At 45.0% G+C, this 24843-nt stretch overlaps 1 protein-coding gene across 1 annotated transcript in view; it reads left to right on the forward strand.

The window, feature by feature from the left end:
• Mtus2 (microtubule associated scaffold protein 2) overlaps nucleotides 1–24843 on the forward strand; it is a 371456-nt gene that overhangs the window by 126626 nt on the left and 219987 nt on the right. Inside the window, exons 4-5 of the mRNA XM_027413702.2 lie at nucleotides 7337–9708; nucleotides 14574–14814. Coding sequence (XP_027269503.1) covers nucleotides 7558–9708; nucleotides 14574–14814 — 2392 coding nt within the window. The 5' untranslated portion in view covers nucleotides 7337–7557. The remainder of the gene's footprint in view (nucleotides 1–7336; nucleotides 9709–14573; nucleotides 14815–24843) is intronic.

The raw sequence follows: 24843 nt of genomic DNA on the forward strand, positions 1-24843 counted from the left end.
GTCTCATTGTGTAGCCCTGGACTCACCATGTAGACCAGGCTGACTTGGTGTGTGTGTGTGTGTGTGTGTGTTGTGTGTGTGTGTGTGTGTGTGTGTAGGGGCTACTTCTAGACAAGGCTGTGAGGAGTCTGCCCCTATCTTGCTGGCACAAAGGCCAGCTGTAGGACTTGAAGTAAAGCTCATGGTTATTTGGGTCTGTAGTTTCTTCATTTACAGAGTGAGAAAGTTGAGATCATTACTCTCTTAAGAGTTCCTCCTCATTTCTCATATTTGCTAACCCCATGATGGTTACACTGTCAATAAGGCCTTATCCTAGGTAAGCATTAAATGAATGAGGAAATATTCAGCGACGCTCCCTGTGAATGTTTTCACAAACACTGGGTGCATACAGTGTACTGAATTCTACTGTGGGCACAGGGCTCTGTGACAATCCGGGTTTCGCTCTTTATCTCATGGGGCTTTCAGTCATTTGATGAGAAACACCATGAGCCAGTATGTAACACATTGAGTGCCTGGTAAAGGCTGTGAATAACGCCACAGGGGAGCTGACACTGGGGATATAAGATAGTGAACAAGCAAGCTTGTGTAGGTAGGACACCTTTCTGTTGAGACCTAAACATCAGAGGGTCCCACCTGTGGAGAGTCACACATGGAGTGTGCAAATCCGTGATAACACTGGTGCCAAGGTCCTGGGCAGCAAGGTGGCAAGGAGTGGCTCAGACAGTGGCTGGAGGTTAGCCACGGAGCATGGTAAGGATGCTTTTGGAGATTTGGGAGCTGGGGAATGTTCTGATGTGATTTGTTTGTCAAGGGACCTCATTGGTCCCCAGATTGAAGGAAAGGGGCATTCCGTTTTTAATTATTTACTTAGAGATTTTAAACTGATGCACAATTGTGTATCTGCATACGCAGAGTGATGATTTAATCCATGTATAGCACATGTAGTGATGGGATCTAAGTCCACATGCATTGCATCACATCTGCTTATCATTCCTTTGTGTCTGGGACCCTCAAGTCCTTCTAGTTCTCAATGTGGTGTACCATAGGTTGTTGTACAGTATAACCCTGCAACTTACTCCTTCCTCTGACTGTATTCTGGTACCTACTCTTCTTTCTTCCTGTATCCTCCCTCTGATTGTATCCTGGTTCCTCCTCTGTCCTTCCTGTATTCCTCACTCTGAATGTCTTCTGGTATCTACCCTCCTTCCTTCCTATATCTTCCATCTGACTGTGTTCTGGTACCTCCTCTCTGTCCCTCCCATATCCTCCCTCTGGTCTTCCTGTTCTCAAGAGACCACTATTCTACCCTTTTATTTGAAGCCAACCTTTTTAGCTTTCATGTATGAGTGGCCTTTTGGAGAAGCCAGAGCCCAAGCTGGCAGGCCTGGTAGGAGACTCGTGAGTGAAGTTTATGCGTGCTGATAGTGGTGGTCCCAAAGGGAGACTGGTGATGAACGTTGGAGGTCAACTCCTTAGCTCTTGTTGATGGGTTGTGTTGAGTTAAAGTAGGGGCCGAGGAAGTTTCTAGATTCCTTGTTTTGATGTCTGTAATAGCTTTGGTAGTCCAAGTAGAGAGTGTTGAGGGCTAGCAGTGTGAAGTGAGCACTAGGCAAGGGTTTTCCCTCTGTTTCTACTACACAGGAGCAAGTCCTTATTTTTCTAATGTACAATCACGGTAAAATCTAAATTCTTAGAACAGCCCATCTTCCATGTCTGCCATGCAAAATAAAACCTAAAACTAATTTGGCTTCAGAGATAGGCAGTGTGAAGAAGAAACATAAGCAGCCCAATGCTGTATAGAACTCTATGCACCCTCACTAGAGGTTGAGCCAAAATGAAACAAAATGGCATTTCCCCCCTACTACTCTGCTGTGTCATGCCTTTGCATGCCTGTGCCTGGGACTGTCTTGGGCTTAGGGAGAGTTGGAAGTTGGGAGGACACCTGGTTTCCTGGAGCCTATACAGGACTGAAGGGAGAAAGCCATGAAGAGGCGATACAGCAGGGCATCATGGGCAATGAGAGGTGTGTTCAGAACAGAGTGATCATGTGCCCTGTTTACATGTGGCATCATGGCATGCCATCTGAAGGGAAGAAAACCACAAAAGGGCAGTAGAGCCGAGTATCATAGGTAGTGAGGGGTGTGTTCAGAATAGAGTCCTGTTTACATGTAGCACTGTGGCATTCCATGTGAGTTTGGGTCTCACACAAAAGACCATGTACGTTTGTGGTAGCTTTATTCATAACCATTAAAAGAAGGGATCAACTCGGTAACTTTCTCCTGGGGCATGGAAAAACACACAGGATGTGACACACAGAACCCCCATGCAAATGCAACTTCTGAAAACATTTCACACTTTAAATAGCCTGTGCTACATCAAAACAAAGATTCTGCAAATAGTGTCTTGATTATTTATCGGGCTAAAATGCAACAGTTCTCTACCTTACTTACAAAAGCAAGGAACAAAGCCAGTCCCAGGAGCTGTCACTGTTGATACTATTCAGGCAGGCATTGAGTTCAGCACCACGGTCAGCTACTGAGCCTCAGCTCAGAGCCTTCGCTTGTATACCCTACCAACATTAAAGCACATTACAGTGGGATTGAACCTATAAAGCTGGTTTAGCCTTCAGAGGATCATGTTTTAGAGTATTAGTTGAGAGGAAACACAGGCAGATTAAGCACTCCTAATTTGAAGCAATTCTCTAAAACCTGAAACATTTAAAAGATTAGTATTTTATTTTACATTTACTGTGTGTGTGTGTGTGTGTGTGTGTGTGTGTGTGTGTGTGTGTGTGTGTGTGTCTCATAGACATGGGAGGTTGGAGGATCACCTGTGTGAGTCTGGTCTCTCTTTCCACCATGTGGGTTCTTGAAATTAAACTCAAGTCTTTGATCAACCATCACTTTTACCCATCCTGCTGGCCCACAAACCTCAAATATTTTGGGTGCTGATATGATTTCACAAGCAAAACATGTCACTTCCTGACCATGTGAATAGATTGCAGTAAAAATGAATATGCATTAAAGACACTATGTGACATTGCCTTTAAGTAATATATAAAAGGTGCAGGCTAAATATAAATGAATATTGTATTTAAACTTGGGTCGGATCCTGTGGCATTTCAGTATATATATCCAAATCTGGAAAAAGTGCACATTTTGAAACACTTCTTTCACCAAGCATTTTGAATAAAGGCTGTTTTAATGTATGAAACACTATAAAATAGGGCCAAGAATCTGAATAACTACAACTGTTACCTTTTTGTAACAGTTTGCTAAGGCAGAGGAACAGGTGGGTTTATAAGCAATCACCACGGGTAAGTACATATAAAATTACATCATTAAATTTAACTGAATATTGCAGATACCAGATATTTGCTCAGGAAAGTTATCTACCAAAGTTTAAGCTTGGAACTTTTGACTTTTGACTCTTCACATGGTTACCCTACTGAAATTCTTCTGAAGGGGAATATGTTGCTGTGTTCACTGAACTAGGCGGTGCATGCAAAGGTACAGTGTTTGAATATGTATACGAAAACTCATAGCCTTACACAGTAGTCTTGATAGTTCAGGGAGACTGTAAGCATAAGTTTTAATCTTTGAAAAGCCATTTTCCTGTTAGTGATATGAAAATCTCTCCAGCTTTACTTAAAAAGGGAAACAAATGGACGTAACAGCTATACATGGCAATCGGAATGTTGTTTTTCTTTAATTTTTAGAAATATCATTTTTATTATTTAATGTGTGTGGATATTTTGTCTGCCTGTGTCTGTGAACCATATGCTTTCAGTACCCATGGAGGCCAGAAGAGGGCATCAGATCCCCCCTGGAACTGGCGGTAGAGACAATGTGAGCCACCACTCGGGTGCTGGGATTGAACCTGGGTTCTCTAAGAGCATCAAGTACTCAACCATTGAATCATCTCTTCAACTCCAGAATGTAGTTTTCTCATGCTTTCTCTTGATTCAGCCCTGGGGATGGGGTAGCCAGTTCTTCATCTAGAAGAGCTACTTTAGCATTTCAACCAACCATTACACAAGTGAAAAAATTAGAATCCTTGATAACCTGAGGGTAGTGAGTGTTCACTATTCTGAGCTCAAGTTGGGATCCAGTTGGGTCACTTCATCTGGCATATCTATGCTGCAGAAAGCTGTTCCAAAAGCCACAGGGGGACAGAGACTCCTGAACCATTAATGTAGTAAGCTTGTGGTCTCCTAAAATGAGTAAGACACACAGCTTAATGCGAAGCACATTTAACTGCTATAAAATTAAATGTACAACAGTCCCCCCCCCCCCCAGTCTCTGGGGCTCCACATTTATGGGCTCAAACAACCACAGAAAATATTTAAAAATCACACCTCTGCTGGAAACACATCAACTTTTCTCATCACTGTTCCCAAACATTATAAAATGCCAAGTATTTGCTTTATATTAGTGATTGTAAGTGACCTAGAGGCATTTGAATGTATAAAGGAAGGTGTGCGTACATTCTATGCCAGCACTACACATTCTCAGATTTGAGTATGTACGAAAGTTGGTAGATAGTAAATTCAAGAACATGGTTGTGAAAAGGGTCAAAGACACCCCAAGAAAACCCACAGAGTCAGCTAACCTAGGCTCATAGGAGCTCACAGAGACTGAACTGACAACCAGGGAGCCTGCATGGGACTGACCTAGGTGCTCTTGATATAGGTGACAGCTGTGGAATGTGGTGGTCTTGTGAGACTCCTAATAGTGAGAGCAGGGGCTGTCTCTGACTCCAATACCTGTGTTTGGGACCCTTTCTCCTAGACCTCATCCAGCCTTAAAAGAAGAGGAGGAGCCTAGTCTACCTGAAGCTTGCTATACCTTGAATGGCTGATATCCATAGGAGGGCCACCTGTATCTGAAGAGAAACAGTGGAGGAGGAGTGGATGGGGGAGATAGAGGACAGGTGGGGGAGGAGTGGAGGGAGGGAAGACTTTGGTTGGAAGCAAAAAAAAAAAAAAAAGAAAAAAAAAGAAAAAGAAAAGAAAAGGAAAGAAAAGAAAACCATGGCTGTGATAAAAGTGTGGTTGGGCTGGCCCACAGGAGAGATGTGCAGACTCAGGACTTAAGAAACAACACGTAAACTCTCATGTAGCAGCTTTTTGAGGAGGAAAGAGTTTAGGGAAGTTTTGTGGGAGAAGTGGGCTTGGGCTGGATTTTGATGATGTTGGTAGGAAGTGTAATTTAGCAGGACAGTCGTGTTTGAAGTAGAATTGTACAAATATTTGAGTCTTTAACCACAGAAGGATCATCGGAGCCCAGGTGTCAAGCTGAGAACCTCTGACTCTAGCCTGTCTTTCAGTCAGGTGACTCAGGGTGACGAGGATGACACAGGGTTGGATCTGTTGAGTTTCTCATTGTGTGAGAGTGACTTTAATGATACATTGTTGGAACAAACATAGCTCACGGGAACCTGGACTCTAAGATGGATAAAGAGATTGTGTGTAAGTGTCCAGATGACATCAATACATTTCATGATTCAAAAGTAGATATGCCATTAACCAAAGAAGCTTCTAGATAAGGTGCCCAACTATTTACAGAGCTGGTGAACTTGAGACAGCTGAGCCTGCCCAGTGATGAGAGATGGGCACAGATAGAAGAACCTCATGGACCCATTACACCTGTGTCCTCTGTAGGGACATTTTGGCCAAGAATGGAAGCCTATGTTACAGTGGTCTTATTAAATGCTAATGATGTTGTTAAAAAATCTTCAGTGTTGGACTGGAGAGGTAGATGACTCAGCTGTTGAGAGCCCTGGCTGCTCTTGCAGAGGACTCAGGTTTAATTCCCAGCATTGACATGGCTGCTCAAAACCATCTATAACTCCAGTTCTAAGGGATCTGATGCCCCCTCTGGCCTCTGAGGGTACTACATGCACATGGTGCACAGGCGTACATACAGGTAAAACACCCATACATATCAAGTAAAAGAAATATGTTTTAAAAAAAGACAAAAACAAAACCAACCAAACAAACAACACAGCTTTCTCTAGCAAGACACTGTTTTATGGGCGTTTGTCACTTTCTAGAAATCCCATTGTTCCTCATGGTTTCTGATGTTCTGGTTTTGTTTCTTCATGAGATTCAGACCAAGAGAGCTCTTGGCTTTGTGTCTGTACTTGCTTGCATCTCTAGGGAGTCAGAGATGGTGCCCTTCTGTGGATGGCCATGCTTGTGAATTTCTTGGCTCGTTGGGATACTCACATCCCAGCCTGGAGAGTTTAGCTTCTTTTTAAATGGCTGTCCCATGAATCTGCTTAGATGTTGTTAGTTTTTTGCCTGGAAGACAAATGTATTCTCAAAATGGAAACAAGAACGAAATGGCAATTTTGGCACAACTTTCCTGTGTTAGGCTCAGTCCCTCAGTTAGGGATTGTATTGAGGCCAGGCTGTACCTCAGGATGCTACTGGCATGCGGGGGGGGGGTGGGGGGGGAGAAACAGGGACCATGAGGGAGGTGTGGGAGGAGTACAAGATCAGCATGGCAGCAAGTGATGGAGGCTATGTTCACAAGAGTCTACATTCCCAGGACATGCAGAGCAGACACAGTTGTGATAGTATGTCCTAGGGTGAAGATGGGAAGGCACACATAAGAAAACAAAACTGACTAAGGGTCAGATTATACAAAAGGACTCCATTTAGGTGGAAAAACATGTATGTACAGGTGGAAAAGAAATGAACAGGAAGGAGAGATGTATCTCAGAATTTGCAAGGATGCTAGGGTTAGATGTTAGGAAGTTAGGGGTGAGATGGAGAGAGACACTACAGTAAGGGAAAGCATGCTGGGCTCACGGTTCTCAGCTGTGTGTATTGTGATCTACCTTCATTGGTGAGGATGCAGTTCAAGATCCCTGGGATGCTTGGATTTACAGGTGGTACCTTTCCCCTACACAGACAGACCTATGATAAAGTGTGCCTTATACATTTGGCCCAGCAAGAGGTTAGCAAATAATTTGCAATAAAACAGAGCAGTCATAACAATGCACTGTGATGAAAATCATCTGCATAGGATTTTTCTTTTCTTCCCCAAATGACTTGTGTTATGCTCACCCTTCTGGTGATGATGTTGTTTGTTTGTTTGTCTTTTGTTATTGTTTGAGACAGGGTTTCTCTGTTATAACAGCCCTGGCTGTCCTGGAACTCACTCTGTAGACCAGGCTGGTCTCAGAACTCACAGAGACCCACCTGTCTCTGCTTCCCAAGTGTCGGGATTAAAGGCGAGCGCCACCACTGCTAGCTCTCGCATGTGTCTCTTACTCATGGTTATTGTTGTCTTCATTCTAAAATGACGGTGTTTTCATTTCTTCACAGGTCTCATCGACTAACTGGTTTTCACTGAGCAGCAATGGAGCATCGTGAGTTGTTTCGCTGCGTGTCAAGACAATGGTTGGTTCTGAAACTTGTCTGAAGAGGTTCAAAGTAGTGTCTAGATGTGCCATTGTCACAGGAGGACAGGCAACAAGACAGCTGCCTGTTGCCCTGCAGTTTGAAGGGGGACTGCATGGCCAGCAGCCCTCACTGAAGAGGTGACCATGAGTATCCCACTGGCTCCAAAGAAACACTGTTTCAGTCAGTTGCGAGAGCACCAAGATCGGGCAAAAAACAATAACGAGAGCATTCTAAGCATGGGAGATACAAATGCCAATCAAATCATGTTGGAGGTCAGCTCCCCGAATGATGAGCCCAGGACACGTGATCTGGATGATGAAATTGGAAATGCAAATGTGAGCAGGCCACAGTACCACAGCCACTCCCAGAAGCAGCCCCCTCAACCTCAGGGCTTTGGGAAAGGGGCTCAGGCTGCCTCCACCAGCCAGAGGGATTTTCATCCTTCTCTGGTTGTTCATAGACAACCGAGTGAAGAACACACAGTGAAAAGAGCTATCCTGCAGACCCCCCAGAGTGTCCAGGGACCAGGTCTAGCCAGTTGGAGGAATGCAGTGGGTCAGGCCAGTCTAGAGGGTTCAGCTAAAAGGGATGCTGAAGTTCCCCGACACATTCCCAAGGACAAGTTGGCAAAGACCCTTGACAATGAAGAGCTGAAAAGAGCCAGCAGCTCAGCAGCTTCAGCTGGCAGTCTCATTTGGGAGAATTTGCAGCCCATGCGGCTGGACACCTCAGAGCCACAGGGCCTTGTGCCTGGGCGTGGGGAGGGGCCACAGGGGACATTGGCTGGTCACACTCCAGGGACAGTCTTATCTGTAGGTGAGGGTACCTCAGCGGGGAGGTGTGTATGTCCTCCTAAACCATCTACCTCAGAAGCCAGGGGGTCCATCCCATCAGTCACCAAGATGGAGGGGACACATGGCCTGGACCTTTACAGCGAGTGCATCCCTCACCCAGAATCGACTCCCAATTCAGCTTCAGCATTGATGGAAATTCCCAGCCCCAGTCACCCGGAAGTGTTCGTAGGCCAAGGAACAGGGGAGCTCAAAGTGGAGCGCAAATACCTTCAACCCAGGAATGAGCAGGGGCTAAAGTCATCCCAGGCACAGGGTCTGGGATGTCACGAGGAGAAAAGTATGTCACCTGTGGAGAGGAAGGAGCTACATGAGAAGACACATCAAGAAGCCACCAGTCAATTGAACAGCAGCCACCACCAGCTTAAAGTGGGAGAAGGCAGCGGCCTGGAAGAAATGATGGGAGTCAGTGCTGGTGTGGAGGGGTTTCAGCAAGCCACCCCAGCGCAGAGCACTGCTCCTGGAGAGGGAGGTACTAGACTCACTGGTAAAACGTCACCAGGCGCCTTAGGTAGGACCATGAGGGAAACAGCATCCAGCGACTTTGCACCCAGCGATGGCCACATAGCTTGTGTTCTCCGTGATACTGAGAGCATCTCCTCTGAGGTCAGTAGGGAGGAGAGGAGTCAGGGTAGCCAGAATGGAGGCAGTGCCAAGGCATTGGCCGCAGGTCCCTCTGTGGGAGGGAACAGAGCTGAGGCCCCTGAGCTCTTGGGCCCGCACAGCGGCAACTCAGAAGCCAGAAAAGGCAGAGAGACAGCGACACCTGTAGCTGAAGATAGGAACCGTCTAGAAAACGCAGCCCAAACCGAAGTCGCTCCAGCTGGAGGAGATTCAGTTTTCAGCACCTCAGCTCCCCTCCACCCAGAGACAACTGTGAACTTGACTCACCACCCCACTCCTCAAGGTAGCAGTTCTCAGTTCAGCGTGGACACGGGCTCAACCCTGGTGGCCTTGCCACCCACTGATGGTGGGCAGGTGTTGAACACATCCCTGAAAGTGCCCGATAAGAGCACCTGCCCCAGTGGGATCCCCAAGCCTCTTTCACATCCCAAGGACGCACCTTCCTCCCAGGAAGCAACCGAGAAACTCGAGATGGAGAAAGTGGAAGAAAGGACAGAGACAAAGCCGGTCCTTATGCCGAAGCCCAAACATGTGAGGCCCAAGATCATCACTTACATCCGTAGGAACCCTCAGGCACTGGGTCAGGGGGATGCCTCACTGGTCCCCGTGGGGCTTCCATATGCCCCTCCTTCATGTGGCATGCCTCTTCCACAAGAGGAGAAGACAGCGAACCGTGACCTTCAGCCATCTGCCAACATGTATGAGAAATTCAAGCCTGACTTGCAGAAGCCGAGGGTCTTCCCCTCTGGACTGATGGTGTCTGGGATCAAGCCCCCAGGGCATCATTTCAGTCAGATGAGTGAGAAGTTTCTGCAGGAGGTAAGAGGGTGGCACTGTAAAATGAGCTATACATTTGTGTTTTTAAGTCTGTTTTTTCCCCCAGTGGAATTTGAAAAAAAAAGTGTCTCACTGTAAGTGAACTACGCATGTGCATGAACAGATCTCTACAAAGATACTTGTGCCTGGAAGTGACTGTCTAGAACAGTGTGATAGCCAGGTTGAGACGGACCCAATACCTAAGGTAGCTTCCATGTGTAAATACACAAGTAGCGGTCTATGAGGCCAAAGCAAGGGAGAAGCTAAGGTAAATAGAGTATTCAGATTGAGCAGACTAATCCTTTGGCGGGGAGTGTTTCTCTTTGGAGAAAACCTTGTGATGAGCTTTGCACGGTAGTGCACCTGCAAGCCTAGCATTTGTGGAGCCAAAAAAGGAGAACTGAGTCCCAGGCCAGCCTGGGCATCTGAGTGTAACCCTGTGTCAGAAGGTACAATAGAAAATCTTACTTAAATATATGCAAAAATAATGACATGAAAGACTATGCTAGGCTCTTTGTAGTAAGGACCGCAGTGGTGGTTCCCATTTTGTTGTATGTTTGCTGTGCACTGTGCCCTACCTGGGCTGGTTGTCCTGGGTGTGTAAGAAAGCAAGATGAGCAAACCATGAGAAAGCCAGTGAGCAGCATCCCTTCAGGGTCAGTTCCTGCTTCCCAGGTTCCTGGCCTGACTTCCCTGCATAATGGACTGCGACCTTGAAATATAAGGTGAATAAATCCTTTACTCTTCAAGTTGGTTTTGGTCATTTTATCAAAAGCACCAGAGAATCGAACTGGCACCACATTTAGCAGGCTGTCCTTTAGTTATTCTTCATGCCAGCCTGCTGCAAATCAAGGTGTCGTCCCCACAGCTTAGCAGTGTTTGTCAAAGGTCCTTGATGAAGGCAGGGATGGGCACCCTAAATGGCTTTAGGGTCAGATGTGCTCCTTAAACACTAGCTAGCACCCTGAATTCAGGTTTGCATCAGAGCTTCTGACATAAGCCCTATAGTATGTGATCTTGTAAATGGAGCATTAGTGACAAGAGGAAAATATAGCTGTCCATAGTTGTCTACTCCTCCGTGGGTGACACCTAATAAAGTCATTTAACTCATCAAGCAAGATGAGCTTTAAGGAGCCATTTACATTATTTTTATGTGTGCAAGTGTTTTGCCTGTGTGTGGGTCTGGGCACAATGTGCATGTTGTACCCGTGGCGGCCAGAAGAGGGCATCATATCTCCTGGAACTGGAGTTACAAACAGTCATGAGCTGCCATGTAGGTGCTGGGAACCCAACCCAGGTCCTTTGGATGAGCAGCCAGTGCTCTCAACCACTAAACCATCTCTCCAGCCCCTTGCAGGAATCATTTTGGGAGCTCTTGATGCTGTGCCAGTTTGAGTGCAGATTTTAATTTTATGTCTCCCCAGAGAAAGTTCATGGAAAATGAACCTAGGGAAAATGGGGCAGGGCAAAGCAGGAGGGGGTTATGGCAGGAGGAATTTGTTTAAACGTATCCTTTGATTTTAGGACTGTGTTTGAAATCTGAGGCGTCTTTTGTGGACTCACAGAGTTTTTTCTAAAAATACCCCAATTGGAGAAGGAGGTCAGTGGGACATTTGCATTGATCACTGTGTTCCTAACTATAGAACCTGTTCTGTTTTGTCAGGAGGATGAAAGAAAAGTAGGATCCCCCTGTTTAATAAAAAATGCATAAACCAGACATGAAAAGCAAAATTTTCACCTTGTAAAAGAATTTATGCTTGTTTTGCTTTTCTTTTTTCTTTCATGTCACTGTGGCAAAATACCTGGCGGCTGAATCCTAAGAATGTTGGACAGAGTGGCAGCTGCATCTTAAGGATGCTGGAGAGAGTGAGTGGTGGATGCATCCTAAGGATGCTGGAGAGAGTGAGTGGCGGCTGCATCCTAAGGATGCTGGAGAGAGTGAGTGGCGGCTGCATCCTAAGGATGCTGGAGAGAGTGAGCGAGTGGCGGCTGCATCCTAAGGATGCTGGAGAGTGAGTGGCGCCGCCGAGATCCTAAGGATGCTGGAGAGAGTGAGTGGCGGCCGCATCCTAAGGCTGGAGAGAGTGAGTGGCGCCGCATCCTAAGGATGCTGGAGAGAGTGGTGACTGCATCCTAAGGATGCTGGAGAGAGTGAGTGGTGGATGCATCCTAAGGATGCTGGAGAGAGTGAGTGGCGGCTGCATCCTAAGGATGCTGGAGAGGGTGGTGACTGCATCCTAAGGATGCTGGAGAAAGAGTCTGAGTCCATCCATCGTGTGGGGCTGCACAGCCCCATAAGGAGTGGCTGGCTGTGGTAATGGGAGTCTGTGGCTGCTGTGGACATGATGTGTACCAGGAAGCTGAGGAAATAGTTTGGGTGGGTGGGTGCAGTATTCAAAATTCAACTGTAGAGGCGATTTGTGTCTTGTTGACACTGCCTCTTAGCTGTCAGCAGTCATGCTGGAGTGCTACTGGAATCAAACACTCATTACAGGAGCCTAGGGAGGACATCTCAGATGTTTGCAACCAGAAAAAGATTACCCAGCAAAATGGCAGGCATTGACACTGCTGGAATCACTGAAGTCACTGTTAAATGACAGGTTAGTGGACTCTGAAATGCCTGTTTCTGAAGGATCAGATCAGCATATTATAATCCTAAAACCCTTACTTAGGGAGACTGGACATGATGAGTGGCACCCAAAAATTTTAAAAAGAAGGGTCTAGAAAAGAAAAGTCATGGATGGGTAGTAAGACAATAGATCATGATAACAATTGTATATGAGTGCAGATGGTAAATGTTCTTTCCAGGGAGCAGAATTCACCCCAGCCTGAGTGCAGTCTAATAGCCATGCATATTTCACGATGTGATTATAATGAAACTTTAAATGCCTAATCTTTTGTTTCGGTGATGAGAGTTTAAAGAACTTCGTATCCATTTCAACATTAAAAGGGGATCAAAATAGGGTTTATGCCTTCAACAGCTTGGATCAAAGCCTTTGGAGCCATTATTAAAAGATATTGTGAAATATTCATAATTCCTGAACATATAACAACTTGACATGCAGAATAAATTATGGTTTAGAGTAGAATTAATTGAGGTGACTACTCAGACATTGCCCCAGCACTGTTTTTTTTAAAATTATTATAACAACTAGACTGACTGTGCCATTCCTTTTTGCTTGTTTAATATAAAGAAACAATAAACTGGAAAGAAGACTGGGGAAGAGTCCCATCCCCAGCACCCAAATCCAAAATTATGTGAGAATGGACATTCTGGGAGCAGGCTGTGGATATATCATTATGTATTATCTATATTATATATGTACATATATGCACACAAATATGATTACTATAGATTGCATTCTGAATTGTTAAGTACAGGAAAAATTAGTAGCAATGCTATGCTATTAAACTGAGGAATTGGTGGAGGGAAGCATGATTCCTTTGCTTAACAACTGTTTATGTGTAGACCCTGTTGATACATGCTCTGAACTGAGCAGTCCCCAGAACTCTTGCCTGGATCTGTTATCCCAGAGGAATGTACCCAAATGTTCCTGAGAACATTTAGCATCTGTGTGTGTGTGTGTATGTGTGTGTGTGTGTGTGTGTGTGCGCGCGCGCACGCATGTGAGTGTATATGTGAGTGAGTGTGAGTGTGTGTGTGAGTGTGTGTGCATGTGTTTGTGTGTGCATGTGACTGTGTGTGTGCATGTGAGTGTACATGTGAGTGTCCATGTGTGCATGTGAGTGTACATGTGAGTGAGTGTTCATGTGTGCATGTGAGTGTACATGTGAGTGAGTGTTCATGTGTGCATGTGAGTATTCATTTGTGCATGTGAGTGTGTGTGCATGTGAGTGTGTGTTCATGTGAGTGTTTGTGTGTGCATGTGAGTGTGTGTGCATGTGAGTGCACATGTGTGTGAGTGTTCCTGTGTGTGTGTGTGTATACGGCACACGAGTGGAAGTCAGAAGACAGCTTGCAGAAGTCTGTTCTCTCCTTCCATTGTATGAATCCTCAGTGTTGAACTCAGGTCATCAGGCTTAGCAGCAAGCACCTTCACTCACTGAGTCATCTACTTTGCCCCAAGTCTGGTTTTAATTATGTAAATATGCAGTACAGGCCTACAATTTTTTCTATTAATTTCTCTATTTTTCTGCAGATGAACATTTTCCCCCTACTAACAACTATTTTTAAGTGTTCTATTGATTAAACATGACATAATAGTTTATTTACTTATAAGATTAGTGGGTATAAAAATGATGTATTTTCTCCATAGGTATAATGAAGCTTTTAGTCATTTTTGAACATTTGTTAAATTCCTTTTTTGTTTAATCAACATTACTTAATTTTTGAGATTTATTTTTATTTTATGTATATGGGTGTTTTGCCTGCCTGCATCTATGGGCACCACATGTGTGCAGTGCCTGATGTGGCCAGAGAGGGAGACAAATCCCTTGTAATGAAGTCACAGATGGTTGTGAGACACCATGTGGGTGCTGGGAACTCAACCTCAGTTCTCTGCAAGAGCAGCAATTCCTCTTAACTGCTGAGCCTTTCTCCAGCCCTGATATTGTTTGTTTAATAAGTAGTCATTGAAATTTCAGTGCATTTATAACAGTGAAATGGAAAAGAAATCTTAAAACTGAGTTCTTTTTATCTCCCTACGACACGTAGATTGATAGAGTATTACAATTGGCAGGGACTCAAGTGCTCACTCAGTTGTGCTGTCATCATGGAGATGAGGACCCTGGGCTGAGAGACAGCACCACATCTCTGACCAAGAGGCTAATAGCGTGAAGGTGCTTGTCAGCTGAGCGTAGATCTCCTGTCCCTGTTTAGACTGATTTACTCTGATCTCTCATCATAGGTCACGGACCACCCTGGGAAAGAAGAATTTTGCTCACCTCCTTACACTCATTATGAGGTCCCCCCCACTTTCTATCGCTCTGCCATGCTCCTTAAGCCCCAGTTGGGACTGGGTGCAATGTCACGTCTCCCATCCACCAAGAGCAGGATTCTGATTGCAAGTCAGAGGTCTTCAGCAAGTGCCATCCATCCACCCGGACCGATAACAACAGCTGCCAGTTTCTACGGTTCTGATCCTTCAGGTAATTAAGTCTAACAACTGCTCTCTTTTCCTGGTACACATATAAATATCAACTATAAAATATTGTGAGTATCTACTTATGAACGACTCTGATTGGTAAAAGAAGCCTTTCCCCAACCCCCCATCTGTCTGGAGACACAGATGTTTTTGAGAACTCACCTGATGCAGCTGTCATCTTCCATGCCACCTTCACAGCCGTGGCCGCTGTTATCACCTCCTGGCTTCTTCCAATTTCTCCCTTCTTTAAAACTCCTGTAGACTCAGAAGACTTGCTCTGAAGGTTAGTTTTATTTTTGGGGGGAAGAGAGTATCGATGAGGGCTTGTCTAGATAGGTTAGCCTGTGTGTATGTCTGTGGGAGATTATCTTCATTATGTGAGTGGATCTGGGAAGTCCCAGCCCACTGTGGGCAGCTCCATTACCTGGGCTCAGGGTCCTGGACTGTATAGGATGACTGCCAACTGGGTTCTGCTTATTTTATATTCTTGAAATAATATTAGTATTTACATTTTTGTGAACAACAAACTGCATATTATCCTTAGGACAACTGATTTGAAATGAATTATTGTGTAAAAGTATACTTAAATGTTAAAAAAGCATTTATTATCTTTTTTATTTTGTGTGTATAACTATTTGCCTGAATGTATGTGTACCACCTGCATGAAGTATCCACTGAGGCCAGCAGAGGGCCTCAGATTCTCCTGGAACGGGCGTTAACAGAACATTGTGAGTTGTCAATGTGGATGCTGGGAATCGAACCCTTGTCTTTTGGAAAACCAACAAGTTCTTTTAACCTCTGCCCCATCTTCCCTCCCCTGTTTGGACTTTGTTTTCTTAAGTCCAACTAATTTTCTAGGAAATTTATAGCAGTTATTTTTCTTGGATGTTCCATATACTTGATTATTTTGGGGTTTTACCATTTTATTTTTGAGCCAAGTCTCATATGTAGCCCTGACTGGCCTAGAACTCACTCTACACACCAAACTGGACTCACCTTACTCCTGTGTCAGCCTCCTGAGTGGTGGGATTACAGATGTGAGTCACCATGCGCAGTGACCATTGCCATTATTGTTGGACAGAAATGTTTTCATCTCTTTGCTGTTTATTACTTTGTGAATTGTCATGACTCAGAGAGTTACTTCTTCTTCTTCTTCTTTTTTTTTTTTTAATAAGCTTCTGCCTTGGTAGTTTCCATGATAGCTGTATATCTTAGTGGGAATACCTGTACTTAGAGCAGGTACTAGTCCACTGTAATTCAGTCAGTAGGCAATTGTTTCTGGTAAGCATTTCAGTGCTGATCCTGGTGTGGTGACAATGCAATTAACACACAAAAACATCCTGCCTTCAGGGAGCTTAAATTTTAAAATATGGGGCTGACTTGTTAAAAAAAAAAAAGAAGTCAGTAAGTTACACTGTCAGTTGCGATAAATAAGCAGTGCTGAAGAAAACGAAACGTTGGTGAAGGAGGAAGAAGGGGGTTTGTGCAGGAAGGGATTCTTGTTTGAACAGAGTGATCAGGAAGGCCTTCCCAAGAAAGTGTCCTGTAAGTCAATCTCAAGGGAAGATGAGGGAGGGATCCTGGTCGGTGTCTGTACTGTTACCTTCCAGGCAGAGGGAGGAGCTTTCCAGGCAGAGGGAGGAGCTTTCCAAGCAGAGGGAGGAGCTTTCCAGACAGAGGGAGGAACCAGTGCAAGGCCCCACCCCCCAGAAAGCAAGAAGGAAAAGGCTATAGAGAGGAGAGTGGCCAGGGAATGGGATGGGGACAGGGGAGTTGAGGTCATATAAAGCCTCATGACACATTTCGGGTATCTGACTCACTATGAGAGACAGCCCTTAGAGGGCTTGGAGCCGGGATGGCATGGTCCAGCTCTTGTTTAAGGAAGAAATCCGTGACTATGTTGTGGAGAGTAGACCATCAAATAATCCATATTTTAGGGCTCATTTCTGGAGTCTGTGCCTGGTGACTGTGTATTCACAAGGTCTCTCCATTTGGGCTGTGGGGACATGGAACAAATTCAAGCTGTTGTGAGTTGTGAGAATTTTTTTTTTCCTGGCTGCCTAGTAACTCATCTCAAAATTTTGTTCCCTGAGTTTTGTGAGGCTTCTGACTCGGTATCCACAGACTGATAATCACTGAAAGCAGTGGTCTCAGCCTTCCTAATGCTGTGACCCTCTAACACAGATCCTCATGCTGTGGTGATCCCCAACCATAAATCATTTTTGTTGCTACTCATAACTTTAATTTTGCTACTGTTATGAATCATAATGGAAATGTCTGATATGCAGGATATCTGATATGAATCCCCCATGAAACAGTTATTTGACCCCCGTAAGAGTCATGACCCACAGCTTGAGAAATGCTGGTCTAAGGGACTTAAGAGACTCCAATGCATATACTTGGACATCCTGTCCTCAAGACTGTCTTCTGTCTGCCTCATACAACCTAATTATCTTGAGCATCCAAAAGGCGCACCTCTGCTCCTCTTCTGTTTGTGTTCCTCCCTTGTGTGCTGCAGCCTGGAAGCTGCCTCCAGGTAGACAGTCAGAGTAATGGTGGGGTGTTCTTTTCTCTCAAGGGTCACAGCCCTTCGAGGACTTTTATGCAGTTTCTGAAAACACCCGTTGGGTGTGTTTGTGCATATTTTGATTGTTCTTGTTTCCTAACGATGGCGGTTTCCATGCTGTTCTTCCTGGCGGTTTCCATGCTGTTGCTGCTTCTAGGGTAGGATGTCCCTAACATAATCACAGAGGCTATTAGCCTCCCACAGCGTTTGTGTAGTTAACGACGAGCAAGTTCCATTCTGTGTGTGCGCTGCCAGTTGTAGATCATTTACTTGGCACTTATGTGCCCTGGCTGTTTGAAGGCTGTCTTTGGTATGTGTCTGTACATGGTTGTGGTTTTATGTGTGTTTAGCCGCCATTCATACTCTATAGATTTGGATTCTCTGTCATGTCTACTGGGCATTTTCATACCTGTTTAACAAAGTGTCACCCAAGGCCACGAGCAGCATCTCATTGACGAAAGAGTGCTCGAGGCAGGGACAGTTGGCTGCTTCCCTCTGTGACCTAGCATTCACACATTTCTAGTGTCAAGGGAGCTCTTATATTCTAAAGTCTATGAATTGGTTTGACACATGCATTATAATACATTAACTGGGCCGGGCGTTGGTGGCTCACGCCTTTAATCCCAGCACTCGGGAGGCAGAGGCAGGCAGATCTCTGTGAGTTCGAGACCAGCCTGGTCTCCAGAGCGAGTACCAGGACAGCCTCCAAAGCCACAGAGAAACCCTGTCTCGAAAAAAACAAACAAACAAAAAAATACATTAACTGTGTTTTCCCCAGCTCATGTAGGAAACCTCTTAAGTATCTCAGGGCCTGTAAGCTCTGGGTTAGTCAGGGGCAGTCCCAGCACTTCCATTCCACTGCTGAGTTTGCAGTCATCTAGACTGCAATGGCCTGAAAGAACTGGACACATAGACCACGGATCCCACAATACAGCTCCTTCAAGAGTTTCTGTACCATACTTAATGCCATTTCCTAAGACTTACAGATCTCCATGTGACTTACATGATGAGTCAATGAACCTAAGGGGCTTCCTTATTCTTAAATCATTTCTGATGTTTTTCAATTCTTTCTGACTTCACAGTGATGCTTAAAACCAAGCTAATGCTGTCATCTGGTCTGAGTGTGAAACTCAAGGCATCTGAGTGCTCATCTCACAAAGGGGTTTTATATCTTTTTATGAAGGATTGAAATCTGTTCAGTGGAGGCCATGCCTGTCCACAGAGCGGTTTACTATTAGAGCCTCTATTCAAAAGTATGAGAAGAACCTGCTTCTCTACACTTTTTTAAAATCTCTGTATATTTTATGTTCTTCCTTCAAAAACAAGTCTTTAATGGCCCCCAACACGCAGAACCCGTTAACCTACCAAGTGTACCATGTGGCAAAATATAATTTGCCCGCATGGTAATGTATTTCAAATACATTTATTTTTTTCCCCTGCAAGCATAGTGCTTTTATATGAGGCCATGCAAGGCAGAAATGTAATGTTTTCTGATAGGAGCAGAGCAGTTGAGGCGTTGAAAGATTTTTTTTTTGAAGGATAGATGATAAAACTTCCTTCTATAAATAGCTAGAGAAATTCAGTCAGTGAAGTGGGAACACTTTCTCTGAAGATGTCTTAGATTGTGACTGCTATAGATTGTGATTATTAAACTAAAATTTATTTTGGGGTTTGACATGCTCTGCAGATGGTCTTGCAGGGACTTTTTGAAAAGCTAGGGTGAATCTCACCAAGTTTAAAAAAATGGAGAAATTATTCATATATTTTGAAAAGCAAATAAATGGAATTAGACTATTTGAAACCAGCCCTGGCCAGTTGTTGATACAGCTGGAAATTTAGCAAAATATAGGCCTGTGATCAGTATCTATGGATAAAATTCCCAAAATGAATTCTGGTGTGGTAGCCCACACCTTTATCCCAGCACTCAGGAAGCAGAGGCAAGCAGATCTCTGAGTTTGAGACCAGTTTGGTCTGCAGACTGAGTTCCAGGACAGCCAGGGCTACACAGAGAAGCCCTGTAAAAAAAAAAAAAGAATTCTAAAATGAAAATGTTATTTTTCTCCCCCAAGACTGTGCTGAAGCAAATGTTTGTTTCTTGTTTTTTTAAATTTTCTGGTTGGCATCAGAAAGCTAAGTCTTATAAACGTCTTTAGTAGCCCTGCATGGCTTCCTCAGCCTCTTCAGATCTGAGCCCAGCTGGGTGCCAGGAAGCATGAGGCTTGGGTGCCCATGGAACTTGCCAGGAACCTCCTGGATCTGTGCCAAGCAGTGAGAGTTGTGGAACAGCATTGTCAAAGGAGGGGATTGCGTGGGGACATCCTGATGAGGCACCTGTGGGAGGAAGAGGAACGGGCATGGATGACTTCATAGGGTTGACACAGTGCAATGAGGAGGCCCAGGAGGAAGTGCGTGACAAAGACATGGGGTTCAGAGCTCCTTAGGAATCAAACCATTTCTGAGGGTGGAAGTGGGGTGTATGGGCTGCATGTCACTGGAAACCAATACAGAGGGGCAGTTGGGGCCAGGTGGTGAAGAGATTTCAGGACTAGGCTAACTACTTTTTTTTTTTTTTTTTGGTTTTTAGAGACACGGTTTCTCTGTGTAGCTTTGGAGCCTATCCTGGCACTTGCTCTGGAGACCAGGCTGGCCTCGAACTACAGAGATCTGCCTGCCTCTGCCTCCCGAGTGCTGGGATTAAAGGCCACCAACGCCTAGCTGAGCTAGGCTAACTTTAAAGGATTTTTGTTTGGTTTGGTTTGTTGGTGAGGAATTAGAAACCTTCAGGTTTCAAAACAAGAAATTGCCATGATTGTCTGTTTTGAACGCAGGTCATGGTAGGGAGGTCTGTGAGGAACTTGCTTTCACAGGAGAGCACTGTAAGAGAGCTGTCATATAAGATCACGAGATGCTATTGTTTTTATACTTTTTCATATTTTCCAGATTTTTATAATGCTACACCTTGTTTTTAAATTATTTTAATTTGTTTTTATTTTATGCATGTGAGTAGCTTTACCTGCTGGGTTTGTCTGTGCACCACATGCATGGAGGCAGTGCCCTCAGAGGCCAGAAGAGGGCATCAGATCCCCTAGAACTGGAGTTACAGGAAGTTGTGAGCTGCCATGTGGGTGCTGGGAACTGAACCCTGGTCCTTTGCAAGAACATCTAATTCTGTTAGCTGCTGAACCATCTCTATCTGCCCAACCTGGACACCTTGCTTTTGTGAGCACTGTAGCTTTGAGATGAGGGTCTGCACCATAGAAGTCATAGTGGCAGAGGGAGAGGGAGTATGTCCTCAGGGCTTGTGCTGATCTTTCCCAGGTCTCTTTCATTAGGGACCAGATCTGCACTTATTTGAGCCTCAATCTCCTTGTCTCTCAAATGAGAAGAATGAGACTCTAAAGCTTCTGGTTGCTGGTTGAGTTCAAGCATAGCACCTGATCCTCAAAAGGCCAATGGCTAATCAAAACCCCTCACTGGGCCTCCAAGGTCTCAGGGCCAGCTTCACCAGGCCTTCTCTTATGAGCCTATTGGGACTTCTTGTTCTCATCTCAGTACACACAGCTACTGTGGCTTCCATCACTCCAGGCCTGTCTACACCCTCCAAGGCTGATGCAGTCTCATCATTTAGGATTCATCATCCACATCTCTGCATCCAAGAGACATAGGACTTTGACCATACCACAGTATAATGCTCCCTTCCTCAACCACACACTTTCAACCCACCATCCTCTGTGTTTCTTTCACTGTTTTTGTGAAGGTTTGCCCGTATCTTACTTTGCTTTTACATAATTATTATCATTCAGTCCACTGCAATGTACAGCCTATGGGAACAGAGGGATTTAAAACTTAAGCAGTCATGAGGGATCAGCCAAGGCTGGGCCATCTCCATCTTCCCTCTCCCCTTCTCCAGGCTCAGAAATCATTGAAGAAACTAGGAAGACAGAACATAAGAGCAGATGGGAGGGGAGAGCTGTGAGATGCTGTTTAATGAACATGCCATGACCTATTAGCCACATGGCTGCTGAGTGGGAGTTTCCCCTTTTCTTTGGGTCTGTGACCACTGATAGGTTGCCTATGGCCTAGTGGATGACTCCACACCCATGCTTATCTGGGCAGCACCAGTTGGATTCAATGCATCATTAACTGTAATTGAAACAAAGGACAAGCATGTTAGTAGGTCTTGGCAGAATTAGAAGGGAGTTAGCAGGGATTGGATATAATTAAAATACATAGTGCACATGCATGAAATTTTCAAAGACTGAGTTAGAAATAATTTTTTCAAAAGAACAGGAGAAAACTCAGTATCTTTTGAATTAATTAATTATGGCTGCACCGTGGCAGCATTTGGTGCTTTTCCCATTGAAGTCAAGAAGTGAGGTAGACCAGTTAAGGGCTAGGCAGTAAACATGTTAAGCTGTAACATGAAAAATAAAAGGACCCAGAGACTGATGTTGGGGTTCAAACTTCAGGCTGAAGATCAGAAAAGCAAAGCAGCTGGCTACCAGCTCTCCCTCTACCTCAGATTGAAAGGCAATCCTGGCTCCACCAAACCTCAGACTGCTGCCTCTCCTCAGCATGGCTGGAGAACTCTGAGACTTCAATGTCTTCCTATCCTCAATGTGACTGGAGAATGAATCCCAGCTCTGAGACCTTGATCTTGTCTCCACCTCCCTAATGCTTGGATTAAAGGCTATGACTCCAGCATGAACCCTATTACTCTTCACTCTTGTGTAGGCCATGGTGGCCTTGAACTAACAGAGATCCATCTACCTCTTAATCCTGAGTCCTGGGATTAAAGGTGTGTACCGCCACTGCCTGATCTCTAAATAGTTTGAGGGTGACTTTGCTTTCTGTATCCTCAGGCAAACTTCAGTAGGTCATAAATAATGCATCACCATATTAAGCTTTCTGTAGTCCAGCCAAATCCATGCAACTCTGCTGTTGAGTGTGAAAAACAAACAAACAAACAAACAAATCTCATGCAGAATTTTCAAAGACCAGTGGCTGCTCCATGGGCTGTAGTTGTCTGAATGGCCACTGTTTTTGAGAGCCAGTGACCTTTGAGCTGGCCAGCTCTGTTCCTGTTTCTCTGAGACCCATTATGGGTCAGGTGCTAGTCTGTGTTCAGGATACACAGTTAAATGTACCGCTCAGGACTTTGTGGGGTACAAAGAGTTAAATCAATAAATGCCATAGATGCACTAAGTATTGGCTAATGACCGTTGAGAATGTATATGGAGAGTTATCCATGTGAGCAGAGATGGGCTCGGGAGAGATACTGCAGACAAGGTGAGTTGTGCTGCATTTTGAAGAATACATAGGCATTTGGCAGGCTGGGGAAGGCTAAAGGTGGAACGAGAGAGACCATTGGTTAGAGTGACCCGGATCCATTGTGGGGGTTGTAACTCTAGAGGGACCCTGGGGGATCGGTGGTAGCATTGGGGTAATAGTGGACAATTCAGTGACACGTGGGAATTTGAGGTTCCTCTGGGACATTAGATAGGAATTTCTAAAAGGAGTATTTGTAGCTATAGAGAAACCTTGGACCAGGATATCAATGTTGGGTGATTGCCCCATGGATGTGTACTGAAGCCGTGAGAATGGATGGGCGAATTCAGGGAAACAGAGACAAGGTAAAATGAGATGGGTAAGAAAGGAGATTAACCAGTTTTGGAGGTAACAGAAGCAGAAAGCCAGCAGCAGCCAGAGCCCTGAGGGAGGGGACCAAGAGACCCCCATGAGAATGCTGTGTGTGGGTCTAAGGCAGAGTTTCTGAAATAGGAAGTGACCAACATGCATGTGACCAACGGGGTTTCGTAGGAGGCAGGGCTAGTGAAACTGCCAAGAGGCTGTTGAGATTGGAAATCAGGCAGCAGTTGGTGACCTAGTTTTCAGCGAACACTTTTAGCCAAACACGGGGGCGGGAGTCACATATTAGTGGGGTGATGAATGAATGAAAAGTGAGGATGTAGAAGCAGTCAGAACAAATCAGTTTCTAAGTACTAGGAAATGCAGAAAAGAGTCAGGGTGCTAGCTGTGGGCGGGGGTGGGTGGGGCTAGGCTGCATTTCAGAGCGTGGCAGGAGATGCTTACTGTAAATGATCTGCGATAGGAAAAGAGAAGGAGGGCCTGGGAGAGAACGTGGCGAGAAGTGTTCCCTAGAGGATGGAGAGCGACGGGATCCTGGCCACATGCAAAAGGAAGCATCTTGGATACAAGTCAAGGACGGTGACTCTTCAATGCAGATGAGAAGGGATAGGAGTGGAAAGAAAGAGGAACAGGCAAGGTGTGTTGGTTCCTGGGTTAACAGAGCAATACATTAGCCACGCTTAAATTCTACTCCACCATGGCATCTACAGTGATGATTGAATCAGATGGCCAGGGAACATGGCCTAATTGCAGTTCTTTTTATTTTTTTTATTTGTCCATTTGCAGGAGATTGAACCCAAGGCTTTATATATACCAGGCAAGGACTCTACTTAGCGATGCCTCCAGCTCTTCCTTGAGTAGCTTTAACAATTGTGTTGATTCTTTCATTCTTGTGTGGATGTGTATGAGTGGGTGCATATGCACCATGTGTATTGGAGGCCAAATGAGTGCATTGGAACCCTGGAACTCGAGTGACAGATGACTGTGAGCCTCAGTGTGGGTGCTGGGTATCAAACCCAGATCCTCTGCAGAGAGCACACAGTGTTCTTAACCCCAGAACCATCTCTTTAGCTCCTTTCTTCATTATCTTAATGATAGCAGAGAACTCTGAGATTTCATCTGGAAGCCACAAATGAAGCAGCATTTCAGTCTGTTCTGTGTTGGGCTTGTAACACACCTCACTGTGCAACCATTTCCAACATGAGTGAAGTAGACATTGGCTGTGGCTGCCTGTTCATCGTCCTTGAGCAAATTGTCCCAGGCATTGAGGAAGCATTGACTGCACATTAAATCAGTATTCACCGGGCACTTGCTCTGTGGGTATCAGGGCAACCGAGGCACTAAAGAAAGAAAAGTGAGTAAGATGGAAGAGGGCCCCTAGGCAACAGGGAGACAGTGGGATTGGATGCAGTGACAGGTCAAAGGTCAGAAGATGTAGACTTGAGCCTGCTTCTGAGCTAGACTCTGGGAAGATTCACAGCTACTATATGGTATGAAGAGCCATAGATCTGAGGTGTGGTATGAGGGATGAAGACATGCCACCAGTGGAAGAGAGGGTGGTCCAGACCCAAAAGATGGTTCATATGAAGGTTGTTGTGGCTTTAATGTCAAACACCCGGGAAGGAAGAGAAAAAGACAGGAGTAGATTATAGAGACACAGCTTGTGGTGAGGGCTCCACCTTTTATCTCAAGCGTGAGATTGCGTCCCAGAATGGTTTGAAGTAAGGGCAGACAGAATCATGCTTCCTTTAAGAAGGCGAGGCTGGACAGAAGTTGAGAGAACAAGAATGGGATGGGGTTGGCAAGAAGGGGTAAGAC

Source organism: Cricetulus griseus, chromosome 4, assembly GCF_003668045.3.
Source record: "Cricetulus griseus strain 17A/GY chromosome 4, alternate assembly CriGri-PICRH-1.0, whole genome shotgun sequence".
Taxonomy (NCBI): Eukaryota; Metazoa; Chordata; class Mammalia; order Rodentia; family Cricetidae; genus Cricetulus; species Cricetulus griseus.